This window comes from Pyxicephalus adspersus, chromosome 5, assembly GCF_032062135.1.
Source record: "Pyxicephalus adspersus chromosome 5, UCB_Pads_2.0, whole genome shotgun sequence".
NCBI lineage: Eukaryota > Metazoa > Chordata > Amphibia > Anura > Pyxicephalidae > Pyxicephalus > Pyxicephalus adspersus.
Window position 1 is genome coordinate 73,661,078 of NC_092862.1, and position 24,474 is coordinate 73,685,551.

General features: G+C 36.8%; 2 protein-coding genes across 4 annotated transcripts in view; both read right to left on the reverse strand.

Annotated features, from left to right (window-relative positions):
* Positions 1-1,660: 1,660 nt before the first annotated feature.
* ZNF622 (zinc finger protein 622) lies at positions 1,661-14,555 on the reverse strand. Of its 2 annotated transcripts, none has more exons than XM_072411858.1 (7): positions 14,407-14,555; positions 10,325-10,974; positions 9,437-9,703; positions 8,254-8,416; positions 7,205-7,320; positions 3,283-3,426; positions 1,661-2,298 (listed from the first exon to the last, which is right to left on the reverse strand). In XM_072411858.1, the coding sequence occupies exons 2-7, from the start codon at positions 10,935-10,937 to the stop codon at positions 2,171-2,173; spliced, it is 1,431 nt and encodes a 476-aa protein (XP_072267959.1). In that variant the 5' UTR covers positions 10,938-10,974; positions 14,407-14,555; the 3' UTR covers positions 1,661-2,170. The 2 variants fall into 2 exon arrangements, with proteins under 2 accessions (XP_072267959.1, XP_072267960.1); XM_072411859.1 differs by having other exon boundaries at positions 10,325-10,971; positions 14,407-14,528.
* Positions 14,556-16,207: 1,652 nt separating this feature from the next.
* RETREG1 (reticulophagy regulator 1) overlaps positions 16,208-24,474 on the reverse strand; it is a 58,005-nt gene continuing 49,738 nt past the window's right edge. For both annotated transcript variants that reach the window (XM_072411860.1, XM_072411862.1), the window contains one exon: positions 16,208-23,060. In XM_072411860.1, coding sequence (XP_072267961.1) covers positions 22,588-23,060 — 473 coding nt within the window. In that variant the 3' untranslated portion in view covers positions 16,208-22,587. The remainder of the gene's footprint in view (positions 23,061-24,474) is intronic.

Consider the following 24,474-nt stretch of genomic DNA (forward strand, 5'->3'; position numbering starts at 1 on the left):
CCAGGTGTTTGAAAGAATGCCATAGTGCTAGCTATTGTAAAGGCTGATGTAATATCCACATTTTCTTTTCAAACACAAATAGATGATAAACAAATCATATACCTATAAAAAAAAAATATATAGAGAGTGTCTAAGTAGAATTTAAAAAGCTAAAGTAGAAGGAAATAAAAACAAAAAAACAATAAGGCAACTTTTCCTGCTACATTAAGCTGAAATTCCAAAATTTCAACTGCTGTACCTTTTTCTGCTACTAGATGCCCTAAGTTTGATTACCAACATTCAACAGACTACTCTGTCTTCAGGTCATCCTTGACTCACCTCCTGTGATTGGTCAGTGAAAAGAAGAGCAGCACAGTAATTCAATCAGCATTCTTTGCGACAGGATATGAAATAGTCTTCTTTCACTGCTTATTCTCTCAAACTCCAACCCTGCTGGACAGGAACGGGAATTGGGTAACATCAGGTCAATTTAATCATAATACAACACAAAACTGTATTGTTTGTTTTATGTATGCCTAGAGTCCCGCTTTAAAAAAAGCAAAACACACAGGTTTCCACTATATTACCATTCCATTCTTTTAGAAATTTGTAGTCAGATCTATGTACCCCCTCATCCATACATAAATTGCAAAAGATTTGCATAGGTATAACAAATTGCAAGTTTTATGTGGGCAATCCATTGTAAATCTCACCCACAGCAATCCTTTATTTGCATTGATTCATCAAACAGAAGAACACAGACTTCTGTACAAACAGCACCAATAAATACAAATTGAAAAAATTAACAGTAATGTTTCACAGAATAATTACATTCTGCTATATGTTAAAAGTTACTTATTTAACTGTTCTGTTTTTTTTGCATTGTGCTGCTGCACTTAGCATTTCTTTATTTCATGTGATGACACTTACTGATAAATTACATTTTAATAAAGTGGAAATATGTGGCATCATTCAGGGCTTTATTGCAGAAAGGGACAGGCAAGGTCTTACCTGCCTGATCGCCTCCCGTCTGTCAAAATTTGCAGAGCTATGCATGCTGGGATAACGGTCTGATCTTGGCTTTCTGTCAATTAACTGCTTTTTTGAATGAATGTCATTCCGGCCTGGCCAATCAAGATGTCCGAAGATCGGAATGCAGAAGAGAAGGAAGAAGATGGTGGCACCTGCGACGGAGCAAGGAGAGGCGAATATCCCCAGGATATTGTGATAACTAGGAGCACATTCTGCAGTGATGGTGCAGATCCTCTATACATACATTACAGCACATAAACATAGAGAAAAAAAATCTAAAAATCTGATCACACAATGAGTAGAGGCTGCCTACCTGTAAATCAGAAATCTAGGTTGTATATAAATGCTCAGTGTGGTGCTGCTGCTGTAAAAACGACACATTAAAATAGGTATTACAATCACTGTACCTTCATATCCCAATAACATCATGTGTGACATATGCACATCTTGCCACAAGGTGATCAAACTAAACTGTTCACATTAAATAACTTGTAATAGATTCATCCATTTTTCCTCCTGAATTCTTTTCTCTAAGCATTTCTATTCCCTGTAAAAACATGTAATAATTTTAAATTTATTTATGTAAATGTAATGTTGGCATTTATTTAAAAATATCTTCTCTTTCCCTTGTTACAATAAAACAACAGAGTGTCAGTAATTTGCCAATTTTAATTTTAATTAACAGCCTTTTATTGAACGTAAGATATCATCAACAGTTCCAGAAGATCACAGGTAAAGTTTCTTTGTGGTAATGTATTTCATCAAATACTTTAATAAATATATAGTCGATATATGTTATAGTCCAATGTGCCATGAACATTAACAATGTGTCATAAAAAGCTGAATGGACTTGTTTAAAAGGAATATAACTATTTTGGTACATCTTACATATTCTAAGGAAGTTTTGAAGACGATTAGCTGGCTCGATTTACTTGCTGTCAGTTGAATTAGTGATAAAGACTACTATTATATGATGGAGATTTAGGAAGGCACTGTTGCATACGTAGCTTTCTCTGTAGGACACTCAGTGGCTTGAACCAAGTCTTACTGATAACCACTAGATGCACCAAGTGGTAAAGCAACTGTCATTAAATGGTCACAATAGCAATTAGGTAAATTATCCAATAATAACCGCAATCTACGTACAAAAATTAAGAATTTAAAATATGATTTGTGGTCTGAAATGCATTTGCTTTGTAGCATTATTAGCCATTCCAGTTTTTAACATCCATTTAGACTTCATCTTCTGTATATATTGCATATCACGACCATGCTGAAGAGTACCGCCTGTGGAAGCAAACAATATTATAAAGTTAGTTTACAAAGGGCTCAAATATCATCTAGCTGACACAAATAATCTAATAGGAAATGAAGAGACTAATTAGCAGCCAGGTCAATCAATCTTTTAAAATAAAATTACATGCTTTGCAAATATGCAATCTGCAACAACAATCTGCAAATATCATCTTTTGGCAGATCTATGCTGCTTTTTAATAAATCCAATGATCAGTTTAGGTGGTTGCATGCTCTGCCATTCCAGTCCTTTCATTTTACTGGTGACAAGTGAGGCTCTTTATTATTGTGATTGGTCAAGACACAAGAGGTGGACCCAAGCCTACAATACTGGCATCTGGCAACCATACTGATTACCCTCAATTATCCCTTCAGCACTTATTTCAAAAGTACCAAGACTTGATGAAGCCTGCTGACCCCTTTGACCTAATAAACATTTTTAGGATGTAAGAATCTGAATTTAAAAAAAATCAGGACTTCATAGGTTTTGCTTTTGAAGCTTTCCACCTTGCACAAAGCCAAAGACAACTTTTGGCCAACACTACTGGTACAGATGCCTAGGGAGAATCATCATACGTCTACACATGTGGTCAGGCCGGTAGACCTCCATGTCATTACAGGACACAGTAGTGATTAAAGAGTTAGAAGAAGGAACCCTTGTGGATGTATTGGATTAATAATGATGATGAGATTACCAAATTTTGTTTTAGCTTATGTATAGCAAAAGTGTTGATTTATTGTTAAACATCATGTATTGTCCATACACTAATCCACTGAATGGAATTTCTCCTAATAATGATTTATCGGGTTATATAGCTTTTCATTTTGCCAAAATGCCTATAGAAAAGTAAGCGAATATTATTTAGTTCCATTTTTTTTTTACAATGCCAGAGTCCTAAATGGCTATGCTTTTGTTGTACCTATGTAACATTAGTACGGTTAACCACCTTCCACCTCCTGCTGCTGAAATAAACTTACCAGTTCCTCCAGTCCATCCTAAAGCTTTGTATTGCTGTAAGACACGGCCCACAGCTTTTTGGTTTTTGGATACGACCACAGCTCTGGACAAACCAAACTTTTGTTTGTAGTATCTCATTAATGTGCGATGTCCGATTCTAGCACCTGTAAACAAAAAGAATGAGTTGTGAACTGCTGCATGTTGTAATCAATAGTAACTACCTAAAATGTAATGCTGACATAACAGTGTATCTTACGGCTAAACTTTAAATTTATCCTTCCCCAACACTACCAAGTTTTCTATAACAATCTGCACACCTTTGGCAAAGATTCACCCAGTTCTGGTGACCACTGTTACTGAATTTTATATGGAAGATTTAAGCATTAATCACATAACTAAAACCCACGTTACCACTGACAGAACTGACCAGTATTGACTACACAGGATATATAAGCTTTATGGCAACATCCTATAAAAATTAAAACATTTGAAATTACACTCTTCAGAAAAAGTCAGTATTTCCTGCAATGCTTTTATTGTTGTAATCTTGATTTACAATACCATTGTAAGTTATTTTTGTATGGTTCTCATAGAAGTATCATTGTCACCGTACTGACACTGGGTATATAAAACATTGGAAAATGTATTATTGATTATAATGTGACACAAGCAACAATAATGATCTGCTGGACAGTATTTTGAAGTCAGTATATGAACTCATTTACTACATTGTGAACTATAATTTATCATCACGTTTCATGTCATTTTCTCTGTTTTTTCCTCACATGTAGGTTTTATTCAACCTGAAATCAATACGTAATGCAACATCTCTGCTAAAATTAACCTTGCTTTAATTTTAAATCAATAGCTAGAGCATTTCAAAGTCCTGCCTAGTCAGCTCATTTCCTTGTTTGGCTTTGCACTGACCACTGCACCAGTAAAAAGCACTTTAGTAATATCTAATGGTCTTTCTATTGGTCTCTTTATTGTCTTTTGTTTTAGGACACACAAATATATCTTACATGTACAGTTTTGCAGGTACCAAGCAAACACCATCGGCCTTTACAGATTGGCAACAAAATTATGTATAAAAACTTGTTGACATATCTTGTAATTCAATATTTATTAATACCCCATTTGTAAATAATTACTGCCTCTAAATGTTTTTTGTTTCAAATAGTTTTAAAGAATGTACTAATATTAAAGTTTTAGGACTGTGAAGCCTATCCAAAATGTAATTTTGTTTCTTAAAGCTGAGGTTTATGCTGCTCATATATGTTATATTTTAAATAAAATGTTTTTTCTCTGATTATATACTATATTGTGATATGGTATATAATGACATGATGAGCCTCCATAATAGGAAAGATTAAACCTATAAAAGAATCAAAAGGGGCAGTAAAGTTGGGAATGGCCTCCAACCAGTATATACATTGGCTTTATCAGACTTCCTGCAGTTTACAATTCATTGTTAGAAGTTCACAATGTGCAGCAAAATTATTGATAATTTTTACTGCAGGGGAGGAGCCTTAACAACTGTGCAAAATGGAGGGTTTTCTTCACTGGTTCCCAGGATGTGTTCACACAAAAGTGGAATCTACATTTCCCTCCAATTGCTATATCCTTGGTTACTAGCTGCCAGGTAATTGCAAAGCATAGGAGATCCCTATTTTTTTCCCCAAAAGTGAAACCAGTATCAAATATTTGCCTTATCAGACAACATTTCTTGTTTTTCTATATGCTGTGTATGCAACACTGCCCAGAGGACAGGGCCCTTGCACTAATATAAGAGTTTGGTTTAGCACTGCCTACCTGACTAGTCTGCTGAATATTTTTCCTTTTTTATATATATATTCAACTGAATTCAACAGTTTCCTTTGCCTTCCCTTTTACATTTTGGATTAAAAGTGCAGAGCTTTAGCATAACATTTTATCAGTTTCCCCATTGTGTAAAAGCCAATTATCTATTCTCCAATTCTCAGTAAGCTGCTTTGAATGGCCTATGACAACCAAGATTAGGCTAAGCATGCTGATTGGTGTTAAACTCTTAGCTGTCTTTACTTGACTTGAAGTAAGGCCTAATTAATAATTAATTATTGCACAAAAAACAAAATGAGATAAAATAGAAGGGCATATGTTGGATTTAATAAAATTGATCTTTATACAACTGGAATATAAGTATATGCAGCATTTGCCTTCTAAAAATCAGACCACAGAGAACATTCAACAGCAGATAAAATTCTCCGCGTCAATTTAAACTGCAGTGACCAATGCATGAACTCAAAGGGTGCTGCTGACATACTGTAGGTACTTCACCATATGTATGAATCGTCATTGAATCCAAAATATGAGTGCCCCAAAACTGACTTGATCTCCAGTATAACAATGGAAAGGTACTGTGCCTTACACTTGACCTGCTGTATGGCATAAGCGTGATTACACTGAAGATGAAGTCAGGTTTACAACACTTAAACCAGACTTCATTTATGTTTCAGTGTTTTAAGTATGTTAAATGCAGAAAATATTAATTTTGTGTTAAGTATACAGAATGCACTAACTAGACACTTCATTGTGTACACTTGTTCAACTGCTTGTTAAAGCAAATATCTGAACGACCAATCACATGGCAGCAATTCAATGCATTTGGGTAAGTACACATTGTCAAGACAACCTGCTGAAGTTCATATTGAGCATCAGAATGGGGAACAAAAGTGATTTAGGGGCGACATGGAACTAGGGATGGTTGTTGGTGCTGGTCTGCTGGGAGTTTCATGCACAAGCATTTTAGGGTTTACAGAAAAAGGGAAAATATCCAATGAGTGGCAATTCTTTAGGTGAAAATGCCTTGTTAATACCAGAAGTCAGAGGAAAATGGCCAGACTGGTTTGAATGAAAATGAATATTGAATGAATAACTCACAAAGACTTGTGCACGTATGCAGAAGAGCATCACATCACACATCAAAACTTGAATTAGGAGACCACATCTGGTGCCACTCCTAGCAGCTAGGAAAATACACCAAAATTTGCACAATCTCACCACATTGCCTGGTCTGAAAAGTCTCAATTTGTGCTGCGACATTTGGATGATAGGGTCAAAATTTGGTGTCAACAAGAAAACATTGATCAAACCTGTTTGGTATTATTGGTTAAAGCTGGTGGTGTCATGGTATGAGGGATATTTTCTTGGCACAGTTTGATTTGGTATTTTGTTAGTGCCACTTGAGCAATATTAAATGCCACAGCTTACCTTAGAATTGTTGCTGAGCATGTCCACCCTTTATGACATAGTGTATTTCCAAGCAGGTTAACATGTCATGCCATTTCAATTCCACCTTTCTTAATTTTTAAAAACCAATAAAAACCATTTCAAAAAGCTATTTAAGGCAGTTTTCCTGCTACCCCGAAACAATCTTACTGACCCATCATGACAGGCTTACTCATGAACTAATAGGTATTTGTAGGACAAGTTAAACAAGTAGAGGTGTGAATGAAAGCTGCCTGAAATCTATACCTGCTAGCTGCTTTTACTTTTTTACATGAAAAAAAGACTTTCAGAGTGTAAAAGGTTTGTTAGAGACAGCATAACAGGTACAGTTTGTCTTACTGAAACTTCTAACTATTCTGATAAGGAATAAGCAACTGCTGGGTTGTATCCTTCAAGCTTGCAGGGATACAAGGATTTACATAAAAAAGAAGCCTAGAACACCAACAGTGAGCTGAACAGTTGGTTACACAATTTGCAATATTTCATATTACCCAATATTTATACCTTTTTTTTTTGAATGCTGACCATAATATGACAATAAATATTTACAAAACTACTATGTACACTCTTACTAAGAAAACAAAAATGAACAAACATTTTTTTCACACATCTATGTTGTTAACAGAAATGTCATTGACATTGGACTGTGACATTTTATGCCAATGGTCAGTATACCTGATGGTAGTACCAGCTCCATTGTCTCCTCATCATACTCCAAATTCTTCTCATCAGGCACATCACCATCATCCATTTCCACATCATCCCCTTCTTTGTGGTCAGGGTAGCTAGACCTGGTAAAACATAAATGCTGTTGTAATTAAGCTGCAAAAAAACAATAACCAGAGTTTTGGCACATTTTTCACCTTGTAGTTGCATGTACAGATTGTCACACAACATTATTCTGTGTATGCATTAACCTATAATGAGTACCATAATACCTATAAAGCCCTAGACTGAAAACTAAAAGTGAGTTTAGAGATAAGGACATTTACATACTTCATCAGGATAGGACCCTAATGTATATTAGTGGGATTGATTTGGGCTGAACAAGCCCCCAAATGTACACAACCCCTACCACCAGAAGACAAATGCTTAATTTTCACCAAAGAAACCCACCTTTGCCTGCAGTCACAACTTTACAAATACTTTGGCAAAAGAGCCTCCCAACCTACTAATAAGTAAACCTAAAAGGACATCATTTCCTCACGTATCTCATCAGAAAGAAATATACTAAAAGACTTATTGAAAAAAACAAAACAAAAAAAAAAAAACAAATGCTCAATTTCCTATCCAACTCAAGAGACTACACTGAGAGATTATGAACGCTGCAATTGGATTCAAAAAACCAGAACCACCTTCAAATATTGAGAACAGCAAGACAAAGTCTTTTCATACAGTTCATTAACTTTAGGTATTTTAAAGTGAACATAAAATCATTTATACCCTAATGGTAAAGCTTAATTAAATAAGGTTAAAAAAAAAAAAAGAATAAAAACCAATATGCATTGCCTTCTCCTTTGCACATACATGTAATTTACAACAAGTATTCCTTGAAGAATAATAACTTATTTATAAATCACTACATATAAATCTATACCAGTGTTCTTTTCTACCCTTTTATATTCATATAAAAGAACAAACAGGTAACATAACAAAAATATCACTAAAATAATAATAAATAAAAAAAAAATGCTAAAACTCTTCATTTGTAATTTCTTTCATACCTAAAGTCATAAAAGTCTGCAAATTCCAGCGCAGCATCCCCATCAGTGAAGAGCCTGCAGTGACTCTTATCAACCATGTGAGCTTGGACCGATTCCGTAGTGTAAAAGGACTTTCCTTTTTCATTACACCAAAGACATATTTTCCCAACACCCACCTTCTCACCTACAAAGTCAGGAAACACAAAATAAAATCATATTATCACAGTATCTTATCAAGCCTGTGAAATGATCAATTACCTAAAACAAATCGCTACCTAGTCACCATTAGACTTTATAATACATTTATTACATTCTGTTATTCTAAACAGTTTAGCAATATAATAATCACAATGTAATAATGTTTTTTTCTGGGTAAAAAGACGTAAAGTTAATTTATGAAGAATTAATGTCCCAATAGCTCACACGACTTTTTAAAGGAATCATCCTAAGCTGTCATTTTAGTGCTGTCCTCTTGGTTAGGCTTTATTTAATGCTTCCTTAACCTCCCTGGCGGTATGATTAATTTAGAATTTTTAAATGTTAAATCGGTTCATTTGACATTTAAAAATACCTTATTTAAGTTTCCCGCCGGTCCCGCCCCCCAACGCACGCTTGCCAGCCCCGCAACTGTATCTCCTAGCCTCTTGTGGCCAAGTGAACACAGGTGCCAGGCCTGTATCACCGGAGGACGCCGCGGGCTTGTGAGGACCAGGTAAAGCCCTCAATTCCACCCCGAGTGTGGCTTGGGGTTACCACTTTTTGTGATGAAGTTTAACCTGGAGCCACACACGGGATTCCTGCCAGGGGGGGTTAAAGGAAAATGCCTCACCCTTTCATTCTTTGTGACCATAAAAAGTGAGCAGCTGTAACTGGGACACAAATGACATCCAAATAGCAACTTTTACTGCTGAATGAACTGGTTTTATTGTTGCCTGTGATTCAACTTAAAGCAGTGTGGGTCACTGAAAATCATACCAGGTTAAGGTAACTCTTTCCTTAATATTATGTAAAAGTTACAACAACATTGCATTTTATTCTTTCTTATATGGTTGCCTTGCAGCCTCTGTAATGACTCTGGCTGTTTGTAAGTCAATGAATCATGCACTTATCGTATATGTGACGTGTAATAGGATGGTTGGTTATGTTTCACTTTGAACTTTTATTTTGTTAAATTTAGGTAACAATGTATTGAACAGGCACTGACCCAAGTAGCTAATGAGACCATGAAGATCCTGCAGATACTCTACGTCAGGAATAAAGAAGCTATGGATTTTTGTCATGTGGGCAACATTCTTCACCAGTGAGCGGGAGTGATGAGAGCAGAACAAGCACTCTGTGACAGGGATTGCACCATGGGGAGTAGTGATATCAGCTGCAGCAGCAGAACCTTCTTCAGCTACATCATCTTCCATCTCCTCATGCTCCTCCTCCTCACTGTCCTCATCATCTTCTGATCCCATGTCTTCCCATCCTACAAGAAATAAACATCAGCATAAAGAACAATGCCAAGCAACAAGAGTACACATTTACAAAGCTAAAAATGCTGTCTAATGAAAGCTCATCTAACCTTAAAATAAAGCTATGATTTGCAAAAGCAAGGCAATACAACAGGTTCAATTTAATCCACCCACATGATATTCCTTTCTTTACTTTGCTCTCTTGTTCTGCCATTCAGCTGCCAGGCACCCTGTATAATATTTTAATGAGGATCATGTCACTCATTCCCCTTTTGCCCGTACTTGCTTCAATTTACATAAAAACAACAGAGAGAATACTGACCTACTTTTATGAGTTCCTCCTTCACTTAGTAATTAATGGAAGTTAGCAGTGAGGGTGAGATGTCCCCCTTATTCAACTGGAGAAGCCATATGGAAGTGGTCAAATACTTTTCCTACCAGATTTATGTGTGCAGAATTGTCCTGTCTCTGGTGAGTTCTAAACAGTGATATTACATACATAGCCTTACATTACCTGACTGTGAAGCTCTTGTGTCTACATGAATTACTGAAGCATAGCAAGTTAAATTTACTTAGATGCCAAAACCCCCTGCTGCAGGTGAAGTTGTAAAAATGTCTTATATTTTCAGTATTACCTTCATTATCTTCTTCGTCCTCCACAGAATCATTCTCATCATCTTTAGACGACAATTTCTTTGCTTGCTGTTCATACCACTGCAATCTGGGTGGTTTTTCAGGCCTAGTTTTCACTTGGGATCCTTGTTTGTCTGAGACAGAAGCCATGTCAGTGTCCTGAGCAATGCTGACTTTCTTTTTTGGAGACATAGAGGGCTGTGCTTTGATTGCTTGCTGAATAACAGAATTCATGGCATCCTTGTCTACATTTTCTGCCCGCAAACCTTTTTCCAGATTTTTTTCATTTAACATCTCAACCTTCTTTGTGACTGCCAGCGCTGTCTTCTTCTCCAAGTCTAGGTGCTTTCTAGATTTTAGATGGTTTTCAAAGGCATTGAATGTAGAGAATCGTTTACTGCACACTGTACAGTAGGTGGCCGTTTCTTTACTTTGCTCTTCTACCACAGCTCTCTGAGCCAGGACCCGTTCTTGGAAATTTTCTGCAGTCACTGAAGGCATGTCAGCCACCTTCCTCTTCAGATTATACCTGTGCCAGTCTGTCTTGTAATGAGCTCTCTGAATATCAGGATCTGCAAATGCCACTCGGCAGGTAATGCAAGTGTAAGCAGACATCTTTGTAAGACTTGGTCACTATGAAGGCTCTTAACTGCTGGAAAACAAACCACAAGACATTTCTACATTATTATAAATTGAACTTCCAAACTAGATACCTACCCCTTTTAAAGATCACTACTAAATTAAAAGCATTTAGAGCAGAAAGATCGTGTCTTTGGGTAACCCATACTCAACTAGCAAGGTTCACTGGCCAATACATACTCCCTCAACGCCTCTCTGATGTACATTACTGGGGTGGTCACAGTCATAACTGTCCCCGCGTAAATATAATCTTCTTCTGTCCTGGCAATTGACCGCTTAGACCCAAGGATGATACAGTGGAGTACTTGTATACTTCATCATACTTGGAGTCCATCTACAATTCAGCAAGAGGAGCTTGGATTGTGTGCATCCCTTACTTCAGACAGGTTACAGCTCAATTAAAGTTACATGACCAACATACATAAATACAACTCTCACTGGGCAGAACCCTGTAGCCCTGTAAGGGCCTGTAGGAGGCGCCACTGAGCATAAATCAGGAGATGGACACTCACAATATGGGTTTCAGACTTCAGGGGTGATATTATTTCAATGGTACACATCATTGGTAACAAAGCAAGCTTCTAAATGTCATTTTCCTCAACTAATAATATAGCTCAACAATAAAATAAGATTTGTTTTCACTTGCCAAGGATTTTTCAATATATTTAATGTATTTCAGGTCTGCTGAATCCAGAAATGACATCAGTTTCATTGAATTGGCTCTAGTTCTTGTGATACAGGAATCGGAATAGACGATTTTACCAAAAACAATTTGTAAGGCAGCATATTATTATCAACTTTTATTTATACCTATGTTTTGCATTTTATATATTAAATGTAGCAATATTTTCATGAAACTTTCATTTGCCTTTTTTTTATTCATACATTTTCTTTTTTTTACAGTTCTTCAAGAAAAAGTTGTTTAAATGACCCTAATGTATTTGGCTACATTTGTGGTAAATATTGTCGGCAAAAACAGAGAAGAAACATTACAGAATTAGTGAAACAAGCATATCTTTCAAATTTTGGTATTAAACTGGGGGACCAAGATAAATATTGGGCTCCCCATATGGTATGTAAAACTTGTGTGGAGTGTCTTTGTCAGTGGAAAAACAGAAAAGTTTAAAATTTGGTGTACCTATGGTATGGCCAAGCCAAAAATTATTATTATTATTATTAAACAGGATTTATATAGCGCCAACATATTACGCAGCGCTGTACATTAAATAGGGATTGCAAATGACAGACTAATACAGACAGTGATACAGGAGGAGAGGACCCTGCCCCGAAGAGCTTACAATCATCATAATGACTGTGATTTTTATGCTGTGAATGTGAAAGGTTTCAATCGTTACAAGAAAAACAAGTGGGAGTACTGATTTGGAATCGGCAAGCTGTGCCGCATGGTGCTGATGTTCCTATACCAGTGTTCAGTACACCCCCTGATATTCCTGTATCCGACATGGAGGACATACAGGGTTTGGAGTGTAATCCAGGAGTTAGCAGTGGAAGTGAATATGAAGGAAGTGTTTCATCAAACCAGCAGTTCTCCCAAGAAGAGCTCAATGATTTAATATGTGACCTAAGTCTGTCAAAACACGCATATGAACTTTTAGCATCCAGGTTAAAAGAAAAGAACTGTCTGAGACCGGAAGTTAAAAAAAACGTTTATAGGACAAGAGAGGTGACACTCCTACCATATTTCAGTGAAGATGGAGACTTTGTGTACTGTTGTAACATCACTGGACTACTAGCCCATATGGGAGTACCAGAATACCGAGCAGAAGACTGGTGGCTTTTCATAGACAGTTCCACTCAATGTTTAAAATTTGTTTTACTGCATAATGGCAACTGCTATGCATTAATTCCAATTGGTCACTCAACAAAACTTAAAGAAGAATATCAAAGTATCAAAATGGTTATACAAAAGCTTTGACATCATGAACACCAATATTCCATATAGGTTGGTTTAAAAATGGTGAGCTTCCTACTTGGACAGCAAAGTGGATACACAAAGTACCCATGTTTCATCTGCTTCTGGGATAGTAGAGCAAAGCAGGATCACTGGAAAAAAATGACATGGCCTCCAAGGTAAAACATGAAAAAGGTGCAGCGAACATCACATTACTGAGCCAATGGTTGACAAAGAAAAAATCATTCTCCCTCCACTACACATAAAGTTGGGAATATTTAAGCAATATGTTAGAGCTCTGAACAAGGACGGTGATTGCTTCAAATACATTTGTAGATTCTTCCCTGGACTGAGTACTGAAAAATTAAAAGCAGGAATCTTTGATGGGCCCCAGATTCAGAAACTGATAAATTATTCAAATGTCACAATTTACATGACTGATACTGAAGCCTCTGCCTTGCACAGCTATGTCATGATTGTCAAGAACTTCTTAGGTAACCATAAAGCACAAATGTATTAAGAACTGGTACAAAACTTGCCCTTAAACTTTAAAAATTTGGGTGCTACTATGAGCATAAAGGTACACTATCTCCATAGCCATTTGCAAAAATTTCCAGAAAGCTTGGCGATTTCAGTGAGGACCAAGGGGAGAGGTTCCATCAAGATATAAAGGTGATGGAAGAAAGGAATCAGGGTATATGGGATAGACACAGGATGACAGACTACTGCTGGAGCTTTTAAATTGACTGTCCTGATCATCAGCATAAAAGGAAATCATACAGAGTTTTTAAATACTTCTTTGTAATTAGTTCTAAAAATATACTGAATATAGAATATTTTGACATTAGGTATTTCAAAAATGTAATTTTGTATACCTAGGCATATCTAGTTTAGTTTTCATGTTTCATTAGTTTTCTATGAGGTTATTATTGAGGTTTTTATTTTAAAAACTAGAGCCAATCTAGCAAAACCAATACCATATTTGTAATCTGTGCATCAAATATAACCTAAAATGACTTTAATGTGTTTGGCAAGAAAATGTTTGCTGACCAGTGCAATCGCACAGAAAATGTTTAGAATACTGTTTTCTGCAATAAACATTTTAACAATACTCAACTCAAAGCTATAGTGGACATACACCCTGTGTCATCTATTAATCAGTAAGCATTATTATAATAAACATTTTATCAGATTTACACATTATTGACTACAATCAGCCAATCTATACAATTGGGGCTCTATTTATAAAACAGGGAATCAGACATTCCCTCAAATATTCCCTCGCGGGAATGTTCCTGGTCCATGTGTTTCAATGTCAGTAATTGATTCCCTCCAGGGAATGTTTAGTGTGATGTCAGATTCCCTGTTTTATATATAGAGCCTTTGGTGTATTGGATAGTACATGCTTAGTACAGAAGGCGGACATGTATTGTAGTTAGAGATACCACAGAGAGCTCTCAGCTCCACTTGTGCTCAGTATATCGCTATACACAGTTTGTTAGAAATCCCACACACAACACACCGAATACTTACACCGTCTCCTGTCTGTCACGCTTTCCGTATGCCACTTCCTGCTTCCGGCCTCACCATAGACAACTTCCTATGGCTTGAGAGTCCTGCCAGTCACAAGGCACGGTGATACAAGGACATGTGGTATGAAGCATTGGCGGCCATTTTGATTGTGGGCAAAGCTAACGGCATTAGGTTTTCCTGCCATCTGCTGGTGGTTGTGGTAAGTACAGTCCAAAAGTGATCTTTGTAACCCTAAAGTCAGAAAATATTACTTTTTGGTGAACTTTCCCCAATTTAACACCAAGGGTAGGTTTTTATTTATTATAGAGAAGTTTCTCAACATGTTTTCTGCGAAGCGCTAGGGGTAACATTGGGACATGTTAAGGGGTCCCCCGGGGCCTACAAACAATATGATGGGTCTCACTCCCTCAACATGCACCACGTTACACTGGAAGCAATGCTCTCCATCATGGTTGTGACCCCTCCATTTTGGCTGTGACCACATCCATCCCTGCTGTGACCAATTCAGTTCTGGCAGTGACTCCTTTTCCCTTGGTTGTGACTTCTCCCTCCCTGGCTGTTCCCCTTGATCTGGACCGCCTTCCTTTGTTCTGCCTATACCCCTCCATCCTGGCTGACTTCTCCATCTCAGCCTTCCACTCCATCCTGACTGCCCCATATGTCTTAGCTGACCCATTGTGACTGATTCCTCCATCCTCATTGTCCCTCCCTGTCATTTATATACCTGCTCACACATGCACAGCGAGATTGGCACTTTTTGTGTTTACATTTTTAGGAAGAAACCTCTTCTGATCTGCCTGTGCATTGCGAGATTGGGTGACGTATGAAGAAACCATAGGAAGACAGTGATGCCCGCCATCTTGTCAGCGCTGGAATAAAAAATTCTGAGATGGCGCAGGAATGACTGGAATCAGATTGAAAAGGGATCTTCGAAAGTAAAGGTGTTTTGTTTTGTTTTAATCAAAGTTGTTCTGTAACTGTTAAATCTTAAGCTACTATTCTTTATCTCTTACTTGTTCTCTCCTCATTTTTAACACATTTTCTACCTCTCTCTTTTCTTCTGGCACCCTGGGTCCCCATCTTCTCTGGATTCTTCCTCACTTTTACCTTGTCTTTTGCCCAGTTATTCTTCAGTTTTCCAGCACAGCTGTCATTTTCTGTATGTCACCCACTCATGATGTTCATCTTCTCCCTTTTCTTTTACTCTGCAAACTTACATAGGTCCTTTACAACTGTTTGCTTGTGGTACTGTGAAGAAAAATCTGCATTTTAATTTCAATATTCCTCCTAACAGACCTTTACCTTATTGTTTGCAGTACCTCTTCCTATGCATCCATGTTTCCCAACCGCTTTTCAAGATCCTCCTTAAAATGAGTCATTTTCTTTTTTAGAGACATTATGGAGTTAATATTTTGAAAAATCTTCATCCAAGACTAACCCAACTTTTACACAAAACTAACACATTTTTCACATTGGATTCACTTCAGAAAATGTACAAGTCGTGGGGAAAAGTTGATTTACTCATTTTCTAATTTAATTCAATATGAAAAATTTGAATGTTTGAGGTAAAAGTTGGATAAATGTATCACACCCTTCCAGAGAACGTTGCTTTGCTTGACCTCCAAGTTGCATGACCTCTATATATGCTAAGCTACTTTACCACCTGCTGATCCATCAGAGGAAAGAAATAGGAAAGAAAAGTAATTTCTTTTCCACCTCTGACTCCTGAAGAAGCAAATGTGAAACATAATGAGTAACAGAGGTTATGTACATTGTATATGGCTACAAAAAAGAGGTGTCATTTATCTGTAATGTGACTTTTTTATGTTTCGATAGTAGAAATATCTTTGCTTTAACACATTCTATAATATTGCATGTATTTTTCAGTACCTTAAAAATCCCAAAATTAGAAACGATCACTGAATTACATTGCTTACAAAAAAAACTGTAACTTAAGAACTGACTCTGTATGGAGCGAAGTTTATGGTAGTATGATCCAAACATTTGTGGTCAGTGGTTGACATTTATAATAAACAATCTGGGTAAATTGAAAATGTATCATTCATGTAGGACAAGCTTTGGTAAGGGTCACACTGTCATAAATGAGTGAATGACTGCAAATGATATATGATAGTGTTTTGTGGTCCACAAGACTTTTTTCATGGGGGACAAGGGGTATTTCTGTCCTGGGCCTTGATCAAAAGAGCGATCCCGGTGGTTCATATAGGGACAGAGATGGGCTTTAGGTTGTATAACAGCACAGACAACACATTTCTGTAAAAAGAAGCTGTAATTATAAACAAACAACATTTTTACACTTTTAATACCTTTATTCATATTGGTATTTGAGCCCTAAGTAATTTCATGTTTCACCTTCTATCTTTATACCAAACTACTTCAATTAGTAACATATCAAAGTGCATTGTTTATGGTTATGGCGTAAGCAACCTTCAGCAAATTAGACAATAAATAACTGTAAAAACAAAATCAATGAACTACACATGTAGCACTAAAAGCATTAATATGATAAAACCAGAGGACCTCCTACAAGTACAGTAACTTTCCTACTCTCACAGTTTACAAATACAGAGTAATCATAATATGGAGTTAAAGTGAATAAAAGGTCAGCCCACCAAAATGAATATTTCAGTCTTTGCTTGAAGTCGGAGAATTTATCCACCTACCAGTTGTGTTTTGGGCAGGAGATCTCTGAAAATAAGGGGCTGTGATAGTACAACTACTTTTAAAATTCCGGTTCTCTGGATTTTTAATCTGTTCTATACTAATGAGAATGCTAAAAGAATTGGAACACCCAAAAATCAAAGAAGGTGTAAAAGGGTATAACTGGAACATCTCATCAGAGAGATATAAGACGCCAGGGATAAATCAGGACACCAGACTTTGCACATAACTAAAATGCCACTTTTTGGTGAACTGACCCTTTCTAAAACTAAAGTGCATTTTTATTATCATATTGGGAGCCAAGAGTAGCCAATATATGTATGAGTTAGTTACAATTATACATCTAGTTTTGCACACAATAAAGAAGGCGTTTTATTTTCTGGCACTTCATAAGCTCAAACCCTTCTTACCTAGATCATTTATTACCTCTGTCATTTCCCCCATGGTTACTGTTGGTTCATGGATTGAAAAAGTCAAGCAAAGCTATGAGTGAATTAAAATTTTCAAAATGTACAGATCTTTCAGTAAAGTGGAATATACAAATACTGGTTAGAAATGTACAATGCTTTCAATTAACAGCATTGTTATGTATTACATTACTTTAATGATATTTCTCCTGCAGATCAATGTGTTCTAATGCTTAGATGTCTGAAAATTGAGATTTTCCTAAACTGTCATAGATTAGTAAAGGTTTTTATTTTGAGGTACACACATTCATGTTGCTTTAAAAGATGTTCATTTTGAAGGGTTCTGTATAATAACATGGCACAATAGCAGACCAGAGATATCCAATGAACCATGAAAGCCATTCAGAGATGAACATTCATCAGACATTCTACACCGAAATCAAACCTGAATAGCTCAAAATATAGGATATGTAGTTCTATTCATTGGCTTAACAAATGATATTGTTGCAGTTGATATTTCCAGAGGAGTGTGGCTGACACTGGGATCTGTGTGGGGATTTGTATACAGGCACCATGAAAAACTACTCACCTACTCTGACTGGAGATTGGTTGCTAAACTTTATAGCACACAATTACTGTTATGCATGTTATTTATTAAGCCCTTTAGTGTTATAAAGACATGTAAATCAATTTTTGTCAGTCTGACAAAAAACAGACAGAACTATCACATGTATAATTATATTGGGATGTGCCTAGGATATACAAAACAATACAGAACAGATATAACAAATGAAATTTATAGCCCTTACTGGAACTACAGTGGAAACTGATCATTTCATAACAGCAAATAAAAAATCAACACTGTGTTCACTGTGAGACTGTACAAAGCAAAGCAGATATGGCATATAGTATGGCACGTGTTTGGTGAACATAAGACATTTCTTTAGTTGATGGCTGCTTCTTTTAAAGTAGCTGTAATCCTACTGTTCTGATTTATACAGAAATGTGAGTTCTTGGTGGTGACGTGGTTATCCTATTGTGATGTGATGTGTGTATCCTATTACATACCCCTGAACCTGAAGAAGTTGGATAATCTGTGACATAAAATGTAGTTTAGCACCACTAACCATTACACTAAAGGTGACCACTGTGCAAGACAGGAATGCAGATTCCTATCAGTTAGAATACAAGTGCCATGCTGAAGGAGTTAGTGCCAAGTGCCATGCTGAAGGAGTGGAGATCAGTAGGAGAGGGCTTGACGGTGCTTGTAGTGCATTTGAAAAGAAATTAGGTGGGCATAGGATACCTGCTACTGTTTTTATTGGGGCTCGTGTGTAAAGTGAATTGTGCATGTAAATTACTATTCTCTTTATTATTAGATAAGAAAAGGGTAAGGCTGGAATTCAGCTTTACATAATTGGGCTGACTTACCACCATGCATACTAATGAGTGACATAACAATTATTGCACTGAAATAGACCTGATTGTTCTGAATGGGCCATAATAAAAACCTAAAGGTGCTTTTTATTATTCATTGGCATGCATGTAAACAAAGTCAATTTATACCATAATAGGATAATCTAAATTACAAATGTATATTTATACTACAGAATGATATTACAAAGACATTAAGCTCTGGTCAATGTATTAGCTAGATTAATAGATCTACTGTACTAAGCGTACAGAATTACCGTCTTAATAACATGCATGCCATTTCAAACAAGTACATGTACAGGTTTATCTGCTCTGGACACTTTGCTTCCAAAAAGTTGTAAAAACCAATAGTAAGTTGGAAGTTAGTAATTGTTACATACTTTGACATTACCAAGGTACCAGGTAGCGTTTGATAAGAGGTAAAACTAAAACCTCTCCTATTTGTTCCCTATGTGTGATATGTTATAGTGGAACTAAAATTCAACCTTTTAGTTTTGCATGATCAGGCAGGTCATTTTTGCAGAAAGGGGCAGGGGATGTCCCATCTTCAAGAATGTCTTACCTGCCTGATTACTGTGGGTTTCTAGCATCACAGCTGAGCTGTGCATGTACAGTATCAGCTTTGGATGCCAAGGAAACCCAGCAATCCTGGCTTCCCTTTGTGTGTCTGTGTAAGTGTTGTGTCATCCCGGCATGGCCAATCATGATAACCAAGGAACATCTGCTGCAAAAAGAAAAGATGGCGACGCTCTCTGCTGGAAAGCAGATAGTGTATTTAGATCCGCTTTAAACATACCATTGGAAGCATTTTGTTATATCTGTTTGAGAAGTGCAAAATAAAATCTAATCACAAATTTAGAGCACAGGAAAATGTACATGTTCTGCAGATAGGTACAGAATAAATTTTGTCTTGGTATATGCTTTATTGGCCAGGCCAAACTAAGGCAAAACTTTTTTTTCTAATTTGAGTAATGAGACTCCAGAACCCCAATTAGCATTTATAGCTGTCCTAGCTGCAGACATTCTTTTACTGTCTGATACAACTGTTGTTACTGGGATATAAAGGGAGGGTAGATCTCCCTAACAGAGCCCTAGTTAGTTGTAAACACCCACCAGAGGTTCTAATCAGTCCCAAAAAAGTTTTGGCTGGACATATACTTTATGAACACCATGCAAGGTAAATTAAATCCACTTATCTTCAGGAGTTTGATCCCATATTTGTGTAACGTTTTATTTATGCTTGATCCCTTTTCTAGTTTGCCTTTTTGTCATAGCATTTTTAATGCAGAAAATATTTCAAAAACTTTTATAAAACTTTTTCTGAGCCTTTCAAAAGTAAAGAGCTCTACTCTACACCTGATGGGGGCAGCAGTGTCAAGAAGATGGCATCTATGAAGGTGGGTGCATGCACAGGTATTGCATACACTTTGGGTATAGCAAAAAAGTGGTTGAAGGCTACACAGTGCTGATGAAACATATTTCTCATATGATGTATTGCGTTTTTTGGTAGAGAATAAGTATACCTAAAAGAAATAATGTTTTAATAAGTCCTAAACACAGCACATATCTACAACTAAACTAAACCTGCAAACTGACAAATAAAGCAGTTGGTAAAAATATTTTATCATAAAGTTGATGTTCCTGGCCCATTGTAAACATAGATAGTGAATTTGTCATACCATCAAATATTAAAATCAACCAAGTAAATGGCTTCTTTAGGACCTCTCTATAAATAGTGACCCAATCATGACAAGTCCAGACATCCAAGTTTACAGTTTTACTGATACATTATGATATTTCTAAAACAGCTTGGTACTGCTTTGCACTTACTGCTTACCAAACAGACAGATGTGCATGAAATATGTTGAGGAGTGAACTAAGCAAACTTTGTTCATTTAGCATCCATGGAAGCTTTTCCATAGGTTCTCCTAACAGGACTCAGGAAAGCTGACCCATCTGCGGCAGCCATGATGGAAATTCAGGCTATTTTAAGGACATATGTGGGAACAGTTGTTTCTACCTGCAACATATATTGTGGTGGAGCAATAACTGCAAAACTGCAGTGCAAGCAGGAGGGCAGTGGCTTGTAACAGCAAATGTATGAAATGTTCTCTGTATTTGTATTTTGCAAAGGAGAAAAGCTCCACCACAACTGCCAGTTTATGTCTGCATGTTAGAAAAAGTGTACTGTCCCCTAATGTTTCATAAGCTTATCCTCAAGTAGTCATTATTCTGCCTTTAATGCGATAATGTGTCTATACAATCCATTGAAATTCTGACCAAAAGGGTTGACACAAACCACACATCTGGTATTTTTCCTCTTCTGACAGAACAGCCATAATAGCAGTGCCTGGTTTCTACAACTCTGCACATGAAACAAAATTTTTTGGTTCCTGGAACATTACTAAATAGAGCAGATTATTTCCTCAATACAGCTTCTACTGAGAATTGTAAAAAACAGGCACTGCTGGTGTTACCCAAGAAGGCTCTAGGAAACTTAGAGTTAAAATTGCACATAAGGCAGATAACAGACAAAAATAAATGCTTTACATTCATTAGTCACATTGTGTAAGATTTTTTGATTTGGTAACTTTTTCTATCCTCTGTACAGAAGCACTGGAAAAAAGGGCAAATCTGGGAGCCAGTCTTGTTGGCTACATGCATATGTATTGCCAAGGAATATGCTGACAGGAAGAACAGATGACCTGAAAAGTCTGCTGCTGCACTTTTACTGCCCAGTCAGCAGGATAGGGTGGAGAAAGGATATCAATGTATTCCCTATTTGTATGTAGTGTCATCAGCCTGGTCAATCAAAGTCAGTATAGTTACCAACTACATTCAAGCAGCCAGAGAATTGCCATTATCTGCTATTTCTGTGCACAGTAAGGATCACAAATGCAAATCATACTAAGTTCTGTAAACTTATCTTACCTGGCACTATAGTTGGATTACCTTATATAGGAATAAAATGTATTTGTACTTATAATAAGTATTTTCTACTGATGTGCATTTCAATCAAAGATGTAATGGTACTTTTGCTAAATTTAGTTGCCAAACATCTCTTGACTCGTCTAAAAGAATAAAGTGCAAAAAAAAACTGTAAGTATATTTGGCAGATATAATAGAATTGCATTGATCTCATATGGCTATTAAGAGAGTGGAAGTTTGGAGGTGATACTAGAAACAAGAGAGTTCTGCATTGAAAAATGGAGCACCCTTGTGAGCACCGCAACTTTCAGCTCCTTCATAATCTTCTAGATGCCTGTGTTTGGAACTATTTCAACATTTGAAAAGATTCTTACAGCCCAAGAGATTTTCTTTGTAAACCTTGTTATGAAACATTTTTAGGCTTTACTCTTTTAACATGTAAGAACACTGTCTTATACCTACCTTACATACTGTATATATACTGTAACGTAATTCAGGTCCATGCAACAACTTTAAGGGGCAGTGGGGAAAATATTAACAAGACAGCTGAACATCTGCAACAGTTTACATAGGCCTAAAGTGACTAAAGGTAACAATACTTAAAGCTTACAAAGTACACATTTTCCCTAATTATTCTTGCTGCATGTTTAATGCTTGTATTTATTTGTTCCTGTGAGGCCCCCTCGTTTTCTTTACAATCTGTAGTAAAAGGAGTGGAAGCATTGTTAGGTTAATGCCCACCCAGTAGACTGGAGAGAAATCCTGAAGACTTTTTGCTCTCGGATTCTTGGCTTGACGAGTTCCCCACTTCCTCTTCTATATCCTCCAGTTCTGACTGGTCCAAAAGTTCAAAGTCATCAGCTTCCTCGGTGTCAGTATCCTCAGTGGGAGCGGGAGTTTGTGAGGAGAGAAAGGCTGACTGTAACTGGTCAGTGATAGCTGCAGAAACAGCAGCTGTGATGACTTCACTAGCCAAACCACTTACTAGATTATATGGCTGCTCACTGCCCAGAAGCGCTGACAACGCTGATGCTGAACTTTTTTCACCATGTGGTTTTTTACTATTTTTGTGTTTGCTCTTTGGCATTGCAGGTAGGCCTATGCTAAAGTCTTCATCATTGGATGGGGAACCATTCTCAGGAGAAGGAAAATCAGCCAGGCCTTTGGTGAAGGCTTCCTCCTGGTCACTTGGTCGATCCAGATCTGTGTTAAAAAAGCAGAAACAGTGAAATAAAAGTTCATAACTAAAATGCTTTGCATTGGTTAATCAAAGAAAACCTACAGATCTAGATAAGTCTTAAATAAAAAAGGGAATCTTAAACACCCCAGCATGAACTCTATGCTGAATGATATGGATCAAACCACCTTACCTCTATAATGTACAAAATTATATTATTCAGAACATTCCACTGATGTACTATACACAAAGACTAATTCTCACAAGGTTACAATGATAGTGGTATATTAAAACTGTCTGTGCATTAAAAGTAGGCAGTGCATGACATGTCGATCCAATAGGAATATTTATGTTTTTTTATAGTGACTATTTTAAGGGCAAAGGAAGGGGGTTGCCTATATTCCCCCTCCCAAGCAGCACATGCTTTCTTTTCTTTCCTACAGATGTCTGTAGAACTAAAGCACCCCCAAATTTTGAAATCCAATGATGCATCTCATGAACAAACTTATCGCAACAATTGTATCTGGCTGCTGGTGCTGGCATCAAGTGTTCATGTACTCCCCAAAGCACTTCTTTAATGTAAAAAAATATGTACTCTGAACCACAATCCTTCTTCCAACCTCATTACTAAAATTAATATTGTTAAACATCCCACTCAAAATTTTGCACCTGCGGGAATGTGACTATTTAATGTAATCCTATTCAAAATGGAAAACCAATCACCCCTCCACCATATGTCTTCACTTGTTCTATTATCTGCCTTCAGAGACTCTACATCAGCATTATGTCTATGGATAGAACAGCTGCTAACTTCTAAACATAACTAAAGCTGAATGTCTTTGTAAGTATTCTTTGAATCTATCACCTAATTTCCTTATAGTCCTTCCTAGTAATTGTACAATACATTTCACACAGGCAGTTACACACACAACAAATCTAGTAAAAAAGTCCATAGTTGTTTGATGTTGTGAGATTTACTAGTCACACGTGACCTGATGTGGTGTTGATCCCCCACAAACTGGCAACAACACCATCTCAACATCCCACACCTATACATCCCATAGTCCTCAGCAAAGTCAATCTACTCTGTTATCTTTGAAACCTACTTGATGAGAGATGATTTTTTAAAGTGGGAACTTTCCTACTTACCCTTTACATTTCAACCCTTAACCACTAACGAAATATGTAAAATGAATCACTGGAGCAAATATTTAGCTAAAAGTGTAAATAAAAAGTCTCCCTAACAGGAGGCATGAGAGTATCAAATTCCTGGTGTCCCACTGTGCATAGTGGTTTTTCCTGTTACCCTACATCACTATAGGACACAGTAGTGATAGTAATGCAGGGGCTGGATAGGGGAACTAGAAGATCATCACTCCCACAAGTGTTGTATTTTTAAGATGCTCCATTGCATTTTGTTTTAGCAACTGAATTGATTTA

Bases quoted from the DNA above. Each gene is read 5' to 3' on its own strand.
- ZNF622 (XM_072411858.1), bottom strand. From the start codon at position 10,937: ATGTCTGCTTACACTTGCATTACCTGCCGAGTGGCATTTGCAGATCCT. The intron at 9,704-10,324 runs GTAATACTGAAA...TATTTCTTGTAG, and splicing joins GGACGAAGAAGATAATGAAG to GATGGGAAGACATGGGATCA. The intron at 8,417-9,436 runs GTCAGTGCCTGT...CTGACTTTGTAG, and splicing joins TGGTCTCATTAGCTACTTGG to GTGAGAAGGTGGGTGTTGGG.